Source organism: Impatiens glandulifera, chromosome 8 (genome assembly GCF_907164915.1).
Source record: "Impatiens glandulifera chromosome 8, dImpGla2.1, whole genome shotgun sequence".
Taxonomy (NCBI): Eukaryota; Viridiplantae; Streptophyta; class Magnoliopsida; order Ericales; family Balsaminaceae; genus Impatiens; species Impatiens glandulifera.
Genome location: NC_061869.1, coordinates 12,307,038 through 12,328,595, shown reverse-complemented (window position 1 = coordinate 12,328,595; position 21,558 = coordinate 12,307,038). Strand labels below are relative to the sequence as shown.

At 26.0% G+C, this 21,558-nt stretch overlaps 1 protein-coding gene across 1 annotated transcript; it reads right to left on the bottom strand.

Annotated features, from left to right (window-relative positions):
• Nucleotides 1-558: 558 nt before the first annotated feature.
• Nucleotides 559-1,671, bottom strand: LOC124913012 (cysteine proteinase-like). Its single transcript, XM_047453638.1, has 5 exons — nt 1,654-1,671; nt 1,515-1,569; nt 1,116-1,411; nt 909-1,040; nt 559-828 (listed from the first exon to the last, which is right to left on the bottom strand). Exons 1-5 carry the CDS (start codon nt 1,669-1,671, stop codon nt 559-561), a joined length of 771 nt encoding a protein of 256 aa, XP_047309594.1.
• Nucleotides 1,672-21,558: the final 19,887 nt, after the last annotated feature.

The window sequence follows — 21,558 nt, the reverse complement described above, 5'->3', positions numbered from 1 at the left end:
TTTGAGAAATATTGACCATAACATGATTAAATTTTGATTTGAACATTGATATAATTAATTGATTTTGATTAAATAATCATTTTTATAAGAGATATCAAAAACTATTTACTAACTAATAACTAAGAAAGATAGCCTAATTCCAATATTACAATCAAACGATAAGAATTCTTGAATGTATAATTTATAGTCATTTTTCATTATATTAATAACAAAATCTCACTTTATTGTTCTCTCGTATTTTTTTGAACTGCATGGTCAATACTCACAACTAACATTTTTTAATTAAATTCCTACAAGTAATATTTGCATGATTTAATAAGAATAATCATGTTTAAGACAAAATCAAATCTCTTTATTAGTTTTGCAATTATATAAGTTCAAAATAATAACATTTCATTAACATCAATTTTCAAGAAACAATTTGACCCTTTCAATCTAAACTAAGACAATCCGATTCATTAAAAATACACATAAAAAAAGTTCAGACAATACATAAATTAAATCTAAACACTCCAACTAACAACCTCCATGAAAATGAAACTCCAACATAATTAAAATCTAAACATTTTCATGCATAACTAGGTCAAATGGATAAACAGCATTAAACAGAAGAGGTTTTCCTAAAAACCTAGAACGTCTACAGATTTTTCGAAATCCCTTATCGCCCCAATCTTCGCCAAAAGAGTTTTTTATAATCCAATAAATATCATCGCTATCTTGATCTTTACCAAATCCCACCACTAAAACAGCATGAGTTAATGGTCCACCCGACAATCGATTAGTACACATTATCACCGAATCATCCGAAGTTACTTTGTAAATTCCAGCCTATATTATTAATAAAAAGAAAATATTAATTTCACTAATTAAATTTTAACAGCAAAAAAAACCCTATATTTGTTAATTACCTCATTCCTTTTGACAAATTCATTAGTAAGATACATAAAAGCAGCAATCGGATGACAAGCAACACGACTATTAATTGTTTCTCCATTGTTAAGCGAAACAAAACCTCCAATTTTTACTTTGTTTCGTGTGGGCTGTCGAAAACAACAAAAATACATTAATTGTATGATAGTAAAAAATAATGTATTGAAAATTGATTAATTACTCACCCTATCATGAATGTTGATGACAAATGGTTTTCTTCCTCCAACATATGGGTAATTTTTCTCTTGACTAATACCATGTTCTTTTATGTAATCCAATGATTCTTGAAGAGTAGCTGGATGACATACATTATTATGATGATTATGATGATTATGATGATTATGATCATGATTATGATGATTATGATCATGAACTGTTGAAGAATTCAGCTGCACAAAGTCTATAAGTTCTTGTGGTGCCAATACTACTGCTGGTGCTTCTAGATTAAGAACATTGTAACATGATTCCACCACTTCTGCAGCTACAATAGCCCAACAAAAACCTTGCAAAATATTTAATTGAAGATATCATTTTGTTAACTATTTTTTCAAATGAAAATTGAAATAAGATCAAATTTAACTTACAACAACATTGTTGTCTAAAAGGAATAGGGTCTGGTATTTGACTACCATCAGAACCCTATAACATATGTATTGAAAGTATTAATAGTTAGTTTGTAGAATCTATAATATCTATTAACTATAAATTATGAAATTATTTTACCTCAGAAATATCAGCCATGTTGTTATGAAATGTTAATTTATGAATATTAAGATAAAGGGATTGGAGATATTTATAGAAGAATTTGAATGGGAGAGAAGAGAGAGGATGGGATTTGAGAATGTAGAATTCTTTTGATAAATTTAATATCCAAATAATTTATAAATTATATTAATATCCAAATAATTTCAATTTATAATATATAATATTGAATAAATCTTATTTATCATAATATAATAAAATCATATATGTAATGCAACCCATCATATATTTTTAGGTTAATATTATTTGGATATAATAATTATGTTAAAGTTAGTTTTGATTTAATTTATAAACAAAAAAATAAGTTACGAATAATATTAACCGAAATAATTAATTAAGTTTATCAAATAATCGAAACCGAAACCGGTTAATGATTCAAATAGGTTGAATAGTAACTTGTATAAGGTTTGTTTGATGCAGTGGTTAGTGGAGTTTTTCTAATTGTTTAAAAAAAAATTAATTAAATAAAGGATAATTTATCTCTGTTGTTTAAAAAAAAAAATTTAAACAACAGAGATAAATTAATTAAATAAAGGATAATTTTAATATTTAAATATATAATATTAGTGATTAAATAGTTGAAATAATAGATAAAATAATGATTCAATTTTGAGATAAAATCTTAAAAAAAACCCAAAATTCATACATCAAAACAAACGAACCCTAAGTAGGAATAATTCAAAATTATAACCGTACTTGGCGTGGTCAAGACTGAAAATTTTAATTTTTTGTTATTATTTTACAAAATAGGGAATTAAATATATTTTTAAGAAATATATTATTTTTCTTTAAATGACCAGCTATAAGATATCTTTATAAACAAAGATTTTGATTCAGAAGATGTTTTTCTATTGCTTACATATAAATATAATATTTGACATATTTATCACTGTCTAAAATATTTTATCTATATAAGCTTGAATATTATAGAATATATTTTAATGTTAAGTAAAAATAATTTTTTTATATATATAATATGATTTACTTGTATTAATTTAATTACAACAAAATGGAAAGAAAAGAAAAAGTAAATTTATTTTAATCACACCACAGTTTCTTTTACTTTTTCTATAAACTGTCCTTTCTGAAAAAGCTGATATTTTACCTACATAGTGATTTTCTATACACACATTGCAGAGTCAATTATTACACACACTATACAATTGTGTGAAAAAAAACAATTAAGTAACACTGCAGGTCTGTAAAAAGATATGGTAAAAAAAATAATGATTCTCCAGAGAAGGAAGGAATAAAATCAAAGATATTATTCTGAAATTATATAACACTACAGGTCTGATTTGATTTGTATTTTAAATAATTCAAACAAAATTAAACATCATCTCCCTTCTATTTTATTATTTTATTTATTGTACCATTCAAATCATTAACCAAATTATTAAAATATAATTAATTTTAATTTTTTATTTTATTTATTAATAAAAAATAATCATTATTTTTATTTTCTCTCTAAATTTGTAAATAACCAAAATCTAAACATGGCATTAATTATATAATTAAAATTTTGAATATAATATATTTTCATTACTAATTAAATTTAAATTATTAAATATTATTTTATACTCAAACCACCTTGTAATAAAAGTGGCTAACATTTCATTTTTACTAATACCAATTTAAATTATTACGAGTCATTCTAGCTATTTAAATTATAATTTTTATCAATCATTTAATTTATTAAATAAAATAATTTTATAAAATTTAAATTTTAAATATAAAAAATATTATTATAATTTAATCCATTAAAAACTAAAAGATTCTATCATAAATATATTAATATCAAACCATTTATGTTGATAGTTATTCACATATTTCATTAAGTTATTTGACTTTTTAACTAGATGAATTATTATAATATTTTTTTATATTTAAAATTTATAAAATTAAAATATTTTAATTAATTAATTAAATAATTTAATAATTAAAAATATATATATAATGAAATAGTTATATTTTGGTAAGATAAAAAACAAATCTCACAACAAACTTATGTTAAAATAAATAAAAACACAAAAAGAAGATTAAAAATGTAACATTAAGAAATCAAATCACAAATCAATGATTTTATTGATATAATTTTGAACATGTAACCAACTTCATTCAATAAGACCTTGTTCAGGATAAGTTTTTTAAATATCTTCGTACAAATCAAACATATTTCACTCCCCTCTTATCAATGACACCAATCAATTCATTAACTAATATAGCATATATTTTAAATTATTATTATTTATTTTATTTATATATATTAATATCTTATAAGTTTTTTTATCAATAAAATATTACCTACTCAAAATCATCCCTCATCATTCATTATTTTTATACCCATCATTTGCAACATGAGCCTACATGAGTGCCAATCAACCGAGCCACCAGGTTTGAGAATAATGTGGGATCCTTTATCCTTTAAAAGAGATGTTGATGACTCCGAGCCGAGATGGACGACCGGATCGGCAGCGGCCGTGGGCTGGCAACACGGCCGGTTTAGAGAGGATCTAAAGTTTAACGAGCGATAATTTTTTAAAATAATTTTACCGAATAAGGCCTGAGTCGACAATATTAAAACATGTTAAATGCATATAAACCAAATTAAATAATAACAAATGTGTTATGATATTTTGGTTTAAAATTTTCAAATAGTTTTCATAATGTATGAGATTCACCTTCTATTTAACGTTAAATTAGCAAATTAACTAGAACACAAACAAATACAAATATGATGCGATATTTATAAAACATAAATTATTATGTTAACGGATTTCATGGTACTATGTATCATTTGTGATTTATTTAAACATAAAATTTAAATTCATTTTATATTTGAAATTGAAATTTAATAGAGTATTATAATGTTAACACATAAATTAAAAAAATAATAATAATAATGAAGAATATATTTACTCTCAAATTTATGTCATTTATTCTCTTAGATGTCAACTCTTTTCATTTGATCTAATAAATGAAAAAAATATATATAACACAACTAACTTAGAATCACCTGGTTCTAATGGACAAGAATGACAATTTAATTCGTTTCAATGAAATTTGATCTTAATTGTTTCACATCTTTTTTAAAAGAAAAATATTATGTCACAAATATAATTTTTATTTATATTTAAGGAAGCATAAAAATTTCAGTGGTCGATCGTAGTCGACCGATGCGTTAACTTCACAACAATATTATTAACGATAAAGAAAGTCTCTTCTGGAAAATCGGTAGTAGAAATGGTCGGTGATTAAGTGTTATTATTATTCATGAATCAAATTAAACAAAATTAAATTATAGACTAACAACTAACAACATATTTATCATTGCCTAAATAAGACGTAAAAGTTCCATCTCAACATTGATTTAATCAAAATTTAACTAATTAAATTAATTCAATAACAAACAAAATATAAAATATAGACTAACAAGTAACAACATATCATTGTAGAATAAATTAATAATTTATAAATCATAACCCATAAATAAGTGATGATCTTTTAATAATGTAATAAAAACAATTTAACATAATATAGTTGAGTACAATTGCATGTTTGTCATTCTAAAGAATATTATTTAAACAATTAAACATAAAATATTTATTATAATTGTCAATTTGTCATCTTAAACCACATCATTTAATCATTTTAAAATAAGAAATAAAAAATATTGGAATCAACTGATCATACTCTTTTACATGAGAGCCTGATGTTTTAATTAATCATTTGATCAAACTGTCAAACAAATATTTTAGAATAAAAAAAAAACAATAATAAGCAAAAATAAGTAACTAGAAAACCTATTAAAATTTAACCATAACCTTGATATGTAAAATTATATATATTGAGATTCAAATTAAAATTATTTAAAATGAAGTCCATATTTAATTATACATATTTTTATACAGTGTTAATAATTAAATAATTTATATTAAAAAAATGCATATATTATTATTTTAATGAGTTAAAATTAAATCCCTGTTACATTATTAAATAATGTTATAAATGAGTTGAGCCAAAAAAGCAAGGGAGCTCGACTATAAAAGATTCAAGTTCGAGCTCGAATATATATACTAAACGAGTCTCAAAAGTTCGGCTCGTGAGCCCGACAAAAATGAGCTCGGCTCAATCTCGCATAATATTAAACGAGCTGAGCTGAGCTTGAGTTGGTACTTTCCGAGATGGCTTGTTTATATCATTAAATACACTGTTTGAGATCCTTAATGATATCATTCAAACTTTCTATCAAGACATTATTAGAGCACAACTATAAACTAGCTAAGGTTATGCTTAATTCCTCCTGATATTCTTGTATAAATATATTCTTACTAAATTTCTTTCTCTTTATTTGTGTAAGATTACAACCTTACTTTTTTATATAATTAACATCCTTTAGAAGAAGAAGGAAAATAGTTAACCAACCAGCACTGTAGATGCTGCAGATTTGGATCCCAACACCAAAAGATTATGCATAACTTATATAGGATAAAAAATGACAAATAATATATATAGGTTCTCTTTAATAATCTCTATCCGCCTAAATTCTTCGTCGCCGTTGAGATCTCCATCACAGTCATATCCATAAGAGTCATATCCATCAGAGTCCGTATCAATGTAAGAAACAATTTAAATTTTTGAATACATTTCAAGATAAAACAGAAAGAGTTTTTTTATTACATTTTGATTTCATGCAAACTTTCCCGTACCCATTCTCGCCCCCATATTCTGTGCCATATAAATTTTTGATTATCCAGAAATTATTCTATTCCATATCAGAATTATAGCATATCACTAAAACACCATGTTTGAGTGGTCTCAAACATGGTATTTTAATGATAGGCAAATGATTCAAATAAGAAATAATTTTTGGATAAAAAATTCATATAGCACAAAATGGGGCGAGAATGGATTCGGGAAAGTTTGCATGAAATCCAAATGTACTAAATAACCCTTCTGTTTGATTTCTGTTATTCCCTAAACCCTAAAATGATTTCTTTTTTTGTACACTTTTCTCTTCACGATGTATGTCTATACGATAATCAAAGAAACGGATGAGAAATGAAAATGATGTGATTATGAACAACTAAACAGATCAAAACAAACAATGATAAATTTCATTTTCCTTTTACATCGGATTTGACATTCCTGGCGAAGACGTTGTTGCCAGTCTCTCAATTGCTGCTGAGGATTATTTTTTCATTTGAGAAAAGTAACAATAGGGTAGAAAATATATGTGATAACTAGGGTCGTGATTCTATTTAGTAGGCAATGTTCTTAGAAATGTAAATGAATAGAGTTTGTCACAAGCTATTCGAATTGGCACGGTAAAATGTTTGTTCGAACTCGTTTATTAGTCTTAACGAACCAAGTTCGAACTTGTTTAAAAGCTTACAAATTTAAATGAGTAAAGCTATAACTTTTAGTATTCGGCTAATTTAGCCCGCAAACATATTTGTTTAAAGGGCTCGTTAAGATGTTCGTTTCAACACACAATCAAGCCCATACCCCACGACCTCCAATTTTTCTAGAGAGACTTTTCTTTGAAATAAAAGGATATGGTGTTTTAGATTGAGGGGACAATTGAGGACGAAATTGATTCTATTAGCTTTCAATTCCATTAAATCAAAGTTCTTGAAAATTCAAAAAACCAAAATTGGGTTGTTTCCTTAGAGTCCTCGATTTTGATTCTAATTGACAGTCACTCATCCAAAATGATCTCAAGCTTTCTAGATCAATCTTGAGCTTTCATTCTTCACGAATCGATAAATCAATTCCTGAATTTTGATTTTCTAAAAAAAAATCACTTTCTTAAATGTTCATTGGATTCAGATTACCCTGCAAGAAAAGAATATTCAGAAAACAACTTGAATTTTGTATCCCACATCTAAAATATCAAGTTCCAATACAAATGGTTTCTGAATTCAAATGACTGAATACAACCAACTTTTCACTAACCTGCTCAATACATTCAAAATCAGTTTACAACCAAATTGAAATTGAAAATTATTTATTAAAACTGAAAATATTAATCCAACTACATTAAAAATTCAAATAGTTAAACTTGATCTAATTCACACATCATTCAACTCAAATTTAATAAACTCAAACAAGACATTCAAATCATTAACTAGAATTGCAGTAAAAAAACATATTTCAAAACATCAACTGATTTTATTTAACTTCAAAACAATCAAATTACATTAACACAAGGTAATAAAATCACATATTACATAATTGTTTATTACATGTCTAATATAAATACCCATATATATATATATATATTTTATTCTTTCTTACATTCTAGTTGTTTACAACACTCTTTAGTATCAAGCCACCACCTGTTCCTTAAACATTTCCTAAGAAGTTGGGGTAGCCTTCAGAGCTTCCAAGGTATAGGTGATTTCCCTATCACCTAAAGCAACAATCTCATCAATGCAGACACAATTTGTCGGCAGAGCTAATATGTTCTATATAAACCATCGTGAACATAACTATAACTGGGTGGGAGAAGAAGACTCAATGGATAATAAAATTTGGCGGCTAGAGAAATTAGGGCAACACAAAAGAAACCAGTACGAGGGTTTGCTTAGGACCATTGTCCCCTTTTATAGGTATAAAATGAATATTTGTCCCTAGATAACTTTACAATTTACAAGTTCACCAATCATCTTTTAATAAATTAACAATGAGTCCAAACTTATAATTAAACATAATTAAGAAATACAATATTAATAGTTCTCTAGTGACATTTTTATTATTTCATTTTTATAAGACAAGCTTATTTTTTATAATCATTATCAAAAGCTTTTACATACATTTTTTTTTTTAAATCCAAGTGATTTTATATTAATCTTGTAAAGAGATAGATTTTAATAATAGATTGTTTCAAAAAAAAAATAACCCAAAATTTTTTATATGATTTATTATATTTTTTTATTGATAAGATAAAATAGGAATATTGTTAAATACAAATACATCTCTTGTGATGATTTGTTAAGTAATTATATTGTTTTTAATATCTTTGTTAAAAAATTAAAATTATATGTTTGTAAGAAAATAAAATTAATAAAATATTTAAAAATGCAATGTTTAACAGTTTAATCATTTAAAAAAAATATTTAGACCTTACGTTGTATCTCTCAAATTATTGTAGAAGTAAAAATAGATTTTTGTGATTTTCAATAATATTCCATTAAAATATTTTTTTTCTTTACTCAAATATATATTCATTATTAATTATTTGATTTTTTTATCTTATTAGATTGAACTTTTTATATGAAAAAATAAAATTTTTTATTATTAAAAATAATTATAGTTTCACTTTTTTACCAGTTCTTTTATAATATATATCCTTAAAATTCAAAATCTATCATTATTTTTTATTTAGATATTATTTACAAAATAAATAAATAAAACATACATATTTATTACTCTTTTTCAAATTATTATTTTAATTTAATTATTTAATTTTTTTAAGATAAAAAGTAAATAATAAAAACTTAATATTTTTTCATTTAATATTAAATTATATAATCTCACCAAATTCCTCTAAAATTAACATAATTATTTTTGACAAAAAAATAATAATTAATTATTACAAATAAAATGTAATATTTAATAAAATTATTAATATAATTTTAGTTGAGATTATGTGAATATATATATAATCAATTTATAAAGTGAGTATTTTACTTTAATTGTTTTTCAATTTTCAACAAATAATTTATACATAACATATAATTTATATTTATATAATTTAAAATAAAAAATGATAGACACAACATTATTAAAGCGAATATATTTCAAGATAAAATAAGTATAAAACTATGTCAAAATATAAACTTATATATTTACCTAATATAATATATATTACACCCTCTCTCTCCACCATTAAATAACTTAAAAACTAATATTATTCTCTATGACTTATAAATTTAATTTTATTTATAAAAACTAAATATTTGTTCTCTCGTCATTACCTTAACTTTTAAAATTAATTTGAATTACAATATTTTATTTAAATGATTAAAATTACACTGCAATTTTTTTTTTATATTTTCATAAAAAATAATTATTATTAATGAAATATAAAAATTTATATATAAACAAATAATATAATTTAAGTTTAGATTATGTCAATATATAAATAATAAGAGGTGACTTTTCTGATGATATATTTTAACAATAAATTTATAAAGTCAATTATCTATAAAGTAAACTTTTTATACTTGTAGTAATTTTATAAATTTTTAACTAATAATTTATGTTAAAAATTATTAACATAAGAAGAGTCCATCACAGTCATATCCATCAGAATCAGAGTCCGTATCAATGAAAGACGGTATATTTTATTTTTCTTAAAATATAGTTAGATATGATAAAGAAACAATTTACATTTATGAATACACTTAATCAAACCGAAGGAGTTTTTTTTGTTACACTTTGAAGTGATCCAGATTTTCCTATATCCATTATAACCCCAAGTTGTGCTATAAGAATTTTTGATTATCCAGAAATTATTCATTATCATAATCATAACATATCACTGAAACACCAGGTTTCAAACATGGTATTTTAATGATTGACATTCAGATAAAAAATAATTTCTGGATAATTAAAAACTCTTATGACACAGAATGGGGATAACGGATATGGGAAAGTATGCATGACTTCAAAGTGTAAAAAAAAACTGAGCCATGTAATTTCTCTAGGCAGATTTTTTTTTTTTTTTTTTTTTACACTTTTCTCTTCACGATGTATATCTATAAGATAATCAAAGAAACGGATGAGAAATGAAAATGATTGATTATGAACAACTAAACAGATCAAAACAAACAATGATAAATTTCATTTTTCTTTTACCTCGGATTTGACATTCCTGGCCAAGACGTTGTTGCCAGTCTCTCAATTGCTGCTGAGGATTAGATATTGGTTTAATAATGTTCATCACTTTCTCCATGGTTTCTCTTTCAACAAATCCTTGATGCCAATGGAACAAGATCAAATTAGGACCGTTAATATTCAAGTGAACAACAGTTAATGGAGATGGATCTATGAACCTCCAAACTCTAAGAAGAAGAAGATTACCCTAGTCTGAATCATACGATAATGTAAACAAATCCGCTCAACATACATAAACCCTAACACTTAAACCATAAAGAGCATAACTCCTCAAGAGATTGAAGATCACTAATTACAGTATGAAGATCATGAGATCTTTTACAGTCCTCCAAGACTAGAGCTTCAAAAGATTTATTTATAACAGTAAATCGTTTTATATAACTATTGTTAGAGAGATAAAAGGCAACACAAAAGAAACCAAGGGTTTGCTCCCCTTTTATTTACCTCTACTATAGGTATAAAATGAATATTTGTCCCTAGATAACTTTACAATTTACAAATTCACCAATCATCCTTTAATAAATTAACAATGAGCCCAAACTTATAATTAAACATAATTAAGAAATACAATATTAATAGTTCTCTAGTGACATTTTTATTATTTCATTTTTATAAGAAAAGTTTATTTTTTATAATCATTATCAAAAACTTTTACATACATTTTTTTTTCAAAATCCAAGTGATTTTATATTAATCTTGTAAAGAGATAGATTTTAATAATAGATTGTTTCAAAAAAAAAAAAAAATTATTATTAAAAATATATTCATTATATTAATTATTTTTTAAAATATTCACATAATCTCAAATAAAATTATATGAATGATTTTATTAAATATAACTTTTTATTTGGAATAAATAATAGTTAATTTTTGTCAAAAAGATTATGTTAATTTTAGAGTAATTTTGCAAGATTATAAAATTAATATTAAAAATAAACAATATGTACTTTATATCTTCAAAAATAAATAATTAAATTAAAATAATCATTTGAAAAGTGCAATTAATAGTTGTGTTTGTAAATTTTATAAACATTATTAAAATAAAAAAAAATATGGTAAATTGTGAATATAATTTTAATGATATATAGTATAAAAGATTTGGTGATGTAAAGTATAATTTATTAATAACATAAGAAATGATGTGGTGATGGAATTATAATTTTTTTTAATAATTAATGTTGATATTTTTAAATTTAAATTTTATTTTTACATATTTTAAAGCCTATATCATTTTTTTTATATTTTTATATTTAAGAAGTTTATCTCTAATAATTCTATTATTATTATTTAAAAACAAATTGTGAAATTAGAGATGAACTTGTAAGTGAAATTAGTAATAGGAAGAGTTTAAAAACAAATTGTGAAATGCGTGAAGAAATTGAATGAAAAAAAATAAGTGAATATTTTATAGTGAATTATATCATGCTCATTGAGAAGGTCTTTCCATAAATGTGAATCTAAAAGTATATTAAATTTGATTTTTTTTGCTATTAATTTGGTTTAAATTATTAGATTGCATTTTTTTTAGTGTTTAGTACGTTTGATTTCCACTTTTAATATAAAAATTGAATTCAATTAGTTTTAAATATTTTCTATCAAATTTGTTTTATTTTATTATATAATATATCGTTTAAATTCAATGAATATATATTTATATTTATATTTATATTTATAAGGATAATTAATATATAATGCACTTTGTAAATTATTTATACAAGATAATATCAAAATCATCAATTATTTATTTTGCTCTTTAAATATTATTTTATATTATTTACTAATTAATTTTTTTTATTTAAATTTTATTTAAACTTAATGAGAATTAATTATTTACTAAATAAAATAATTATAATAGTGACTAAATATTTATTATATTAGTTTAAAATATCATTATATATTTTAATTTTTTTTTTATCATAATGACCGATATGATGATGATATAGGACTATAGCATGTCATCTCCACCGATGAATCCGGAGAATCCATCGTGCATGAAAGAGGTGTGATCAAAGAAGAAAACCTAATAATATATATTATGGGTCTTTTATCCCTATTTATTTATACTTAATCTTTTGGTGTTCGCATCCAATTCTGCATGCTGCATCATCAAGCCCGGGATAGGCAACTTAGTAGCATACTTAATCTTTTGGTGTCCTTGCCATTGCGGGCGGGTTTTAAATTCCGGGTAAACGGGTCAGGGTTTTCTCTTATGAAAACAAGTTAGAGTATAAATACTTTTTTGTGGGTATTTTTCTCATAACAGAGCAAATAGAGAGAGAGTGAATTACATATCTAGAATTTTCTGGTTTCCTTCTTCTTCTTGTTCTTTGACTGATCCAGAGTGAGAGATTGTGGGAACTTTTGATTGTGGAGTAGTCCAATCATTCCTAGTGTAATCACTTCTTTCATTTGAGAGCAGGGCATGTAAGTTTCTACTATTGACATTTGTTTGATTTAGTGAAACTTATCCCTCCCGTGGACGTAGGTCGATTTTGACCGAACCACGTATATTGTGTTGTCATTTATTGCTTTGTGCTATTTCAGTTCTTGGTAATCTGTTTATCGTCATAGACGATTTTGAATCTGATTTGCTACAGGTTTTGATTTCTAAGAAGATCCATAGTTTTGCTGTTGCAAAACCCAACAGTGGTATCAGAGCAGTATTAATTGGTTATCTATTTTAACATTGGAGCAAAGTGCTCTGCTGGTTATTTGGCGAAATTCATAGAAGAGATCAAGTGGTTTCTTTGCTGGTGTTTTTGTCAGTTGTTAAGGCAATAATAATGGGGAAATATAGACCTGATATGGTGAGTCTGAATGGTACAAACTACAGGCAATGGAAACTGATGATCAGTGATCTGTTAGTTTCAGATGATTTGAATGAAGCAATTGAAAATGAGGGTGTTAGACCTGAGACTACAAAAAAGGCTGATTGGAAAAAGATAGATAGAAAGTCCTGCAGCTTTATTCGTTCCTGGGTTGGTGTAAATGTTGTGCACCATGTTGAGAATGAGACTACAGCGTATGGTGTGTGGAAGCAAACTTGAAGCTCTCTATGCTGGGAGGTCAGCAGGGAATAAAGCAGCACTGGTACGAAGGCTGGTGAATCTGAAGTACGTTGATAATAAATCAATTGCTGAGCACTTGAATGAATTTCAAAATATTTTGAATCAGCTGAGTAGTATGAAGATAAACTTTGATGATGAGGTGCAAGCACTTTTAGTCCTTGGATCTTTGCCTGCAAGTTGGGAGACACTTATTATCACTCTCAGCAACTCAGCACCAAAAGGTAAAGTCAACATGGCATTTGTCACCAGTTCCTTACTTGATGAGGAGAATCGAAAGGGGGATAAACCCTCTAAGTCTGATATGTTGGTGGCTGATAGAGGAAGATCAAAAGATAATAGAAGTAGTTTGAGCAGGGGAAAGTCTAGAAGCAAGTCTAGAGCTCCAAAGAAGGATGGTGCTTGCTATTACTGTGGCAAAATGGGTCACTGGAAAAATGAGTGCTGGAAATTTAAAAATGATAAAGCGAAGGGTACAGTGAAACCCAGAGAAAAGAAAGAACATAGTGCAGATATATCTGCTTATGCTTCAGATGGTGAACTGACATATGCTTCTAACTGTCAAGACTCCTGTCTTAGCACATCTTCAAATGAAACAGCATGGATTGTTGACACATGTGTCTCATTCCATATAACTCCACACAAAGGTTACTTCCAGTCCTACAAAGCTGGTGATTATGGTGAGGTTCGCATGGGTAACAGTGGTATGTCCAAGATAGTTGGTCTGGGTGATGTTAGAATTGAGACAAACATGTGCTGCTTCCTAACATTGAGAGATGTAAGACATGTTCCTGATTTGAGAATGAATTTGATTTCAGTAGGTAAGCTCGATGATGGAGGCTACCATAATGTTTTCAGTGGTGGAGCATGGAAGCTAAGCAAGGGTTCATTGGTTATTGCACGAGGTAAGAAATGTTGTTCCTTATACAAGACAAATTTGAAAATTGTCTATGATGCGGCATATTCTGTTTTAATGGAGTCATCCTCTGAGTTGTGGCACAAGAGATTAGGTCACATTAGTGAAAAGGGGCTGAATGTTTTGATCAAGAGGAATGAGTTGCTGAATCTTAAGGATGCTCATCTTGAAAATTGTGAGCATTGCTTGAAGGGTAAGCAGAACAGAGTCTCCTTCAGTAAGTCAAAAGTTGAACTGAAAAAGAATGTCCTTGAATTGGTCCATACAGATGTTTGTGGTCCTATGAAGATTAAATTCATAGGCGGTGCTTACTATTTTGTAACCTTCATAGACGATGCATCTAAGAAGGTTTAGGCTTATGCTATAAAGTCCAAGGATGAGGTTGTAGCAAGGTTTGAGGTCTTTCACAAGCTGATTGAAAGAGAGACAGGAAGAAAACTGATGAGGGTGCAGTCAGATAATGGGGGAGAGTACATAGGCTCATTTGATGATTATTGCAAAGAGCAGGGTATTCGACATGAACAGACTGTGCCCAAGACTCCACAACAAAATGGTGGGGCAGAGAGGATGAACAAAACAATGTTGGAACGGATGAGGAGTATGCTCTCCCATGCCAGGTTGGCTAAGCATTTCTGGGCTGAAGCCATGAGCACTGCAGTGTATGTGATCAACCGTTCTCCCTCCAAGCCATTGAATAATAAGTGTGCAGAAAGCGTCTGGTCATGTAAAGATGTTGATTATGACTATTTACGTGTTTTTGGTTGCAGAGCTTTTGTGCATGTTCCAAAAGATTAGAGGTCTAAGCTAAATGCAAAACCAGACAATGCATATTTTTGGGGTATGGTGATGAAAAGTGGGGATACAGGTGTTATGACCCAGGTGATAAGAAGGTTTTGAGAAGCCGGGATGTGGTATTCCTTGAAGATCAGACTATTGAGAATTTTGAAGATGGTGAAAATCTTGATGCATACATACGTGACCTTCCTGGTCTTGAGTTGTCTCATGATGTTGAGGAGACAAGGTCACATGTAGCTTTAGACTCAGATAGTGATGATGATGTTCCTCAGGGTCAAGCTGTAGGCCATGGAAATGATACTAATACTGAAACTGATCTTGGTGATAATATTGAGGTTGATTTTGAAGTTCAACAAGAAGATGGAAATCAACATAATCAACAAACAGAGGTAATTCGGAGGTCTACTAGGGAGAAAAGATCAAGTTCTAAGTATCCTACTACAGAGTATGTTCTTCTAACTGATTTTGGGGAGTCTATATGCTATAAGGAGGCTCTTGAGGATGCTCATAAGAAAGAATGGCTAGCTGCCATGGATGAAGAGATGAAGTCATTGCTGAAAAATGGCACATATGATCTAGTTGAAAGACCAGAGAACAGAAAAGTATTACAAAATAAATGGGTGTACAAGATCAAGCAAGAAGGTGATGATAGCAAGACAAGATATAAGGCTAGGCTGGTTGTCAAAGATTTTGGTCAGAGGCATGAAATCGATTATGATGAGATTTTCTCACCGGTAGTGAAGATGACTTCTATCCGGGTGGTGTTAAGTCTAGCTGCTTATATGGATCTTGAGGTTGAACAACTTGATATCAAGACTGCATTTCTCCATGGTGATTTGGATGAAGATGTTTATATGGAGCAACCTGAAGGTTATAATAAGAAAGGTGAGGAAAGCAAGGTGTGCAAACTTGTCAAAAGTCTGTACGGTTTGAAGCAAGTACCAAGGCAGTGATATCTTAAGTTTGAGTCGTTCATGACCATCCATGGGTACATGAAGACGTCTACAGATCACTGTGTCTTTGTGCAAAAGTTTGCTTCTAATGATTTTATTATACTTCTCCTATATGTTAATGACATGCTGATTGTTGGGAGAGACAAGCTCAAGATTGCCAAGTTGAAAAAGGATTTGGCTAAGTCTTTTGAGATGAAAGACTTGGGTCAAGCAAGACAAATTCTTGGAATGCAGGTCATTCGTGATCGGCTGAAGAAAGGGCTATGGTTATCTCAAGAGAGATATATTGAGAAGATTCTAAAACGATTCTGTATGGACAAGGCAAAGCCAGTTGCTTGTCCATTGGCTACACACTTGAAAATAAACAAGACAATGTCTCCCAATGATGAAGAGGAAAGACAAGAAATGTGCAGTGTTCCATATGCTTCAGCAATAGGCAGTCTGATGTATGCAATGGTCTGTACAAGACCGGATATAGCTCATGCGGTTGGAGTACTTAGTCGTTTTCTTTCAAATCCTGGTAAGACACACTGGGAAGCGGTTAAGTGGCTAATGAGATATCTTCGAGGGACCTCCAAATACGTTTTGTGTTATGGTACTGGAAAGTCACATGTTGAAGGGTTTTCTGATTCAGATATGAGTGGTGATATTGACACAATGAGATCAACTTCAGGGTATTTGTTTTACTTTTGGAGGAGGAGCTGTATCATGGCAGTCTCGTCTACAGAAATGTGTTGCTTTGTCTACTACAAAAGCTGAATATATTGCCATTACTGAATGTTGTAAAGAAATGAGATGGATAAAAGAATTGTTGAAAGAAATTGGCATTGCACAAGACATGTTTGTGGTGTTTAGTGACTCACAAAGTGCTATACATGTGAGCAAGAATCCAAGTTTCCATTCACGTTCAAAACACATCCAAAGAAGGTACCATTGGATCCGTGAAGTGCTCGAGAAGAAGGAGTTATACTTGGAGAAAGTGCACACAGATGAGAACGGGTCAGATATGATGACAAAGGGCTTGCCAAGAGGAAAGCATGAGATATGTTGTGCCAAAACCGGAATGGTTCTGGCAGAAGCGTCGCGATGATGAATGTTTATAGTAACATTCTCCCATGGCTCGGAAGGGGGAGAATTGTTGGTGTTCCTTGCCATTGCGGGCGGGTTTTAAATTCCGGGTAAACGGGTCAGGGTTTTCTCTTATGAAAACGGGTTAGAGTATAAATACTTTTTTTGGGTATTTTTCTCATAACAGAGCAAATAGAGAGAGAGTGAATTACATATCTAGGGTTTTCTGGTTTCCTTCTTCTTCTTGTTCTTTGGCTGATCTAGAGTGAGAGATTGGGGGAGCTTTTGATTGTGGAGTAGTCCAATCATTCCTAGTGTAATCACTTCTTTCATTTGAGAGCAGGGCATGTAAGTTTCTACTATTGACATTTGTTTGATTTAGTGAAACTTATCCCTCCCGTGGACGTAGGTCGATTTTGACCGAACCACGTATATTGTGTTGTCGTTTATTGCTTTGTGCTATTTCAGTTCTTAGTAATCTGTTTATCGTCATAGACGATTTGGAATCTGATTTACTACAGGTTTTGATTTCTAAGAAGATCCGTAGTTTTGCTGTTGCAAAACCCAACACCTTTCACCTACGTTTCTAAGTTTATCAATTATGTCTCACTCTTTGTTGATTGTTTTCGTGTTGCTGTTATTTAGTAAATAATATGGAATTCCAAATAATATAACTAAATTATTAATTCATTAAAATTAAAATTTCAGAAACATAAATAATATTAATTAATTTAATTAAAAACATGCATCTTATAAAAAAAAATGTTATTAACAATTTATTTATGTCAATAATTAAAAACTATACATGTAAACAAGTAATAATATATAATGAAGGATAAATTTATATACTTGATAAAAAAAAAATTAAAAGAAAAACTTTGTAAATATAATTTTGTTATATATATATATATATATATTTGCAATTTATGATAAATAATAAATAAGTAAAAAAATATAATAATGAAAATAAATATAAAGATTTTTAAATAATGAATGAAGAGGATGATTAGATAATAAAAAGTATATTTTTATTTTTATTTTTTCTTGTTTTGAAATTTTTTAAATTATCTATTTATCAAGAGAAAGAGTGTTTAATATTATAATTTTTATTATTAATACAACTATATATATTTACAATGTTGAAAAAAAGCTAACTTTATAAATTATAAAATTATCATACATTAAGAACATCACTCTCATGTGAAATGAAAAGTTGAATTGGTGTGAATATTAAAAGAAAAAAAAAATTAAGATATTTATAGAGAAGCTTAATATCTCAAATGTATCCCTATATTTAATAAATAAGTTTAAAAGGAACTCTGACATCCGACATTTAAGCTATGTAATTAATTTCTAATTTTTTTTTTATCAGATTTGTTGCCGGAATAGGATACTCTGACCACTTCGCTTGCTGAATTATATATTACCTTTTTAATGTAAAAATATTAAAGGAGGGAAACTTTTATAAAAAAATAAATTTTAAAAGTTAGATTTCATGAATACCCTAAACAACTAATATCTCATTAACCATTAATATCTTAATATCGGTTACATTTTAGTTATGATTTTAATTATTTATAATATTTTATATTATTTAATTAAAATAATTTTAATTAATTAATTTTTATAAAATAAATCAAAATATTATAAGCTTTACATTTCACATAAATTTATTTGATAAAATAAATTAAAAATAATAATTTTCTACATAAATTAAAAATGATAAGAAAGGTTTTTTATTTTTTTAAATATATATTTATCAAAATAATTTTATTTATTAAATCACTTATTTTTATGAATTAAATAATCTTATTTTTATTTTTTATTAAATTTTAGTTTTAATTAAAAAATATAATTTTAATAATTAATCATAAAAATTTTAAAATAAGTAATTTATTTTATTAAACAAATTTATTTAAAAAAACTAATATCTGACAATCTTCTAGAAATATTTTAAAAAAATATTATCCATTTAAATTTTTATTTTTTTTTAGTATATAATATTTTTTATTTTGAAACAATTAATATAATAGTTTTAAAAAATGAAACATTTTATTCAAATTTTAAAAAATATCAAACAAATTTATCAAAATTATTACAAACAAATCAAATATATGTTTAATAAATTAAAATAATCAGTATAATAAATTTAGATTGTTAATAATAATATTTAAATATATATATATATATATGAGAAATATTTTGATATTTTAATGAAAGAATTGAATTATTTAAAATATTGTTAAAAAAATGAATATGTGAATTGTTATAAGAAAATCAAGATAAACATTGTGTTCTTACAAGTGTTAGCGTAATATATATATAATAATTTTTCTTTTATTTTATGTTTTTATCTTACAAAAACACTATATTCAAATTAAGTGGAATCGTACATTAAAATTAGTTAAGTTTAATATTATAATTTTTATTAGTAATATATGTGACATCAAATATTAATTACAAAAATATTGAATACATTTTAATCAAATTTATTATATATATATATATATATATTATAACTTCTTATAGTTTATACTTTATAACATAATATATTTTATTATTATTTTTAATTCATAATAAAACGTATATATATATTAAAAATGTTCTTTTTTTTAATCTTATAATCCCATATAGAAAGCATGGATCACATGCAAAGTTATAACATTTAGTTTGTTAAGTTTGTTTGTTTTTAGAAAAAAAACATTTAAATAATTTTTTAATTATTTTTTTATGTAAAAAATTCTTATCTTATTTACTTATTAACTAAAATATTAAAATAATTTTGTTTTACTTTTTAGAATATTCTAAATTAAATATAAATAATTTTTAATGATTTAGTACAAACAAATAAATTATTATTCTTTTTTAAATAATAATATTTTGTAAAACAAATATCCTATATTGAGAGTTGGTTTATTTTTAAGGATTTTATAAATTTTTATAAAAATAAAATAAAAATGAGTTTTTTTTAAATTTATTAAGATAAATTATTAAAATGTTTTTTATTTTAAAATTAAAATTTAAGAAAAATAAAATAATAATATTTTAATGGAAAAAATTAGTATATTATGATCATAATGATGTTGTTATGTATATTATTTATTTTAAAAAATCTCAAAAGAAACTTATATCCAAATTGAGATAAATTTGATCACTAGGAGTGACCATTAATTATAAATTTAAATACAATTTTATTCATAATATTTAATTTTATTAAAGTTATAAATTTAAAATAAGTTGTTTAATCTTACTGAACAAGATATAAAAAATATATAATCAAATATACTTGAAGACTCCAAAATATGAAAAAAAATATATAAAGTTATTTAAAGTATCAAATATATTTCAAATAAATTAAATATTATCAATTATATTTGAGTATTTAATGAATAAATTAAAGTAAATAAGTTAAATCAAAACATCCCTAAATCAATATTCATTGTTAATCATACTTACCTATAAAATTTGATAATTTTATTTTATAAAGAAAAAATGTAATTATATCTAAGAAATAATAATATAAAACATTTTTCTTAATAATAAAATAAAAGGTAACAAAAATAAAATAAAATTATATTCACTTATGATTATGTCTACAAATATATATTTACACAAATTATGATAACTAATAAATAAATTTATTTTTAAACATACAAGAATAAATAAAACATAATGTAAATAGAATGAAAGATTAACTTAAATAATAGTGAACATGAAAATATCATGTTTTCTAAATTGAACCTTTTAAAATTAATAAAAAAAAAGTGTGAAACTAATTATAATAATTAAATATTTATAAAGTTAAATTCTAATTATTTTTTCTAAATTTGTTGTAACTTTAGTTGAATATTAATAATAAATTTGAATACAGTTTATATAAATATTTGTTTTTTTAATTTCTTTAAAATAAAAAATTAAATTATAAGAAAAAAAATTAATAATAAATAAGTACAATAGTACAATTGTTTATAATTTCCAGACTCACGGGATGCATGTGATGATCATCTTTATGGAAGAAGCTGCTTTAACGTGTTCCTGGAGGGCAAAGGGAAAGAGAGAGAAAGACTGTGTTTATTTGGTTTTGATTTCTGCTGACAGCAGCCTTAGTAAATAATTCAATTAATATGGAAGAAGTGGAAGATGAAATATTTAAATACTAACAAAT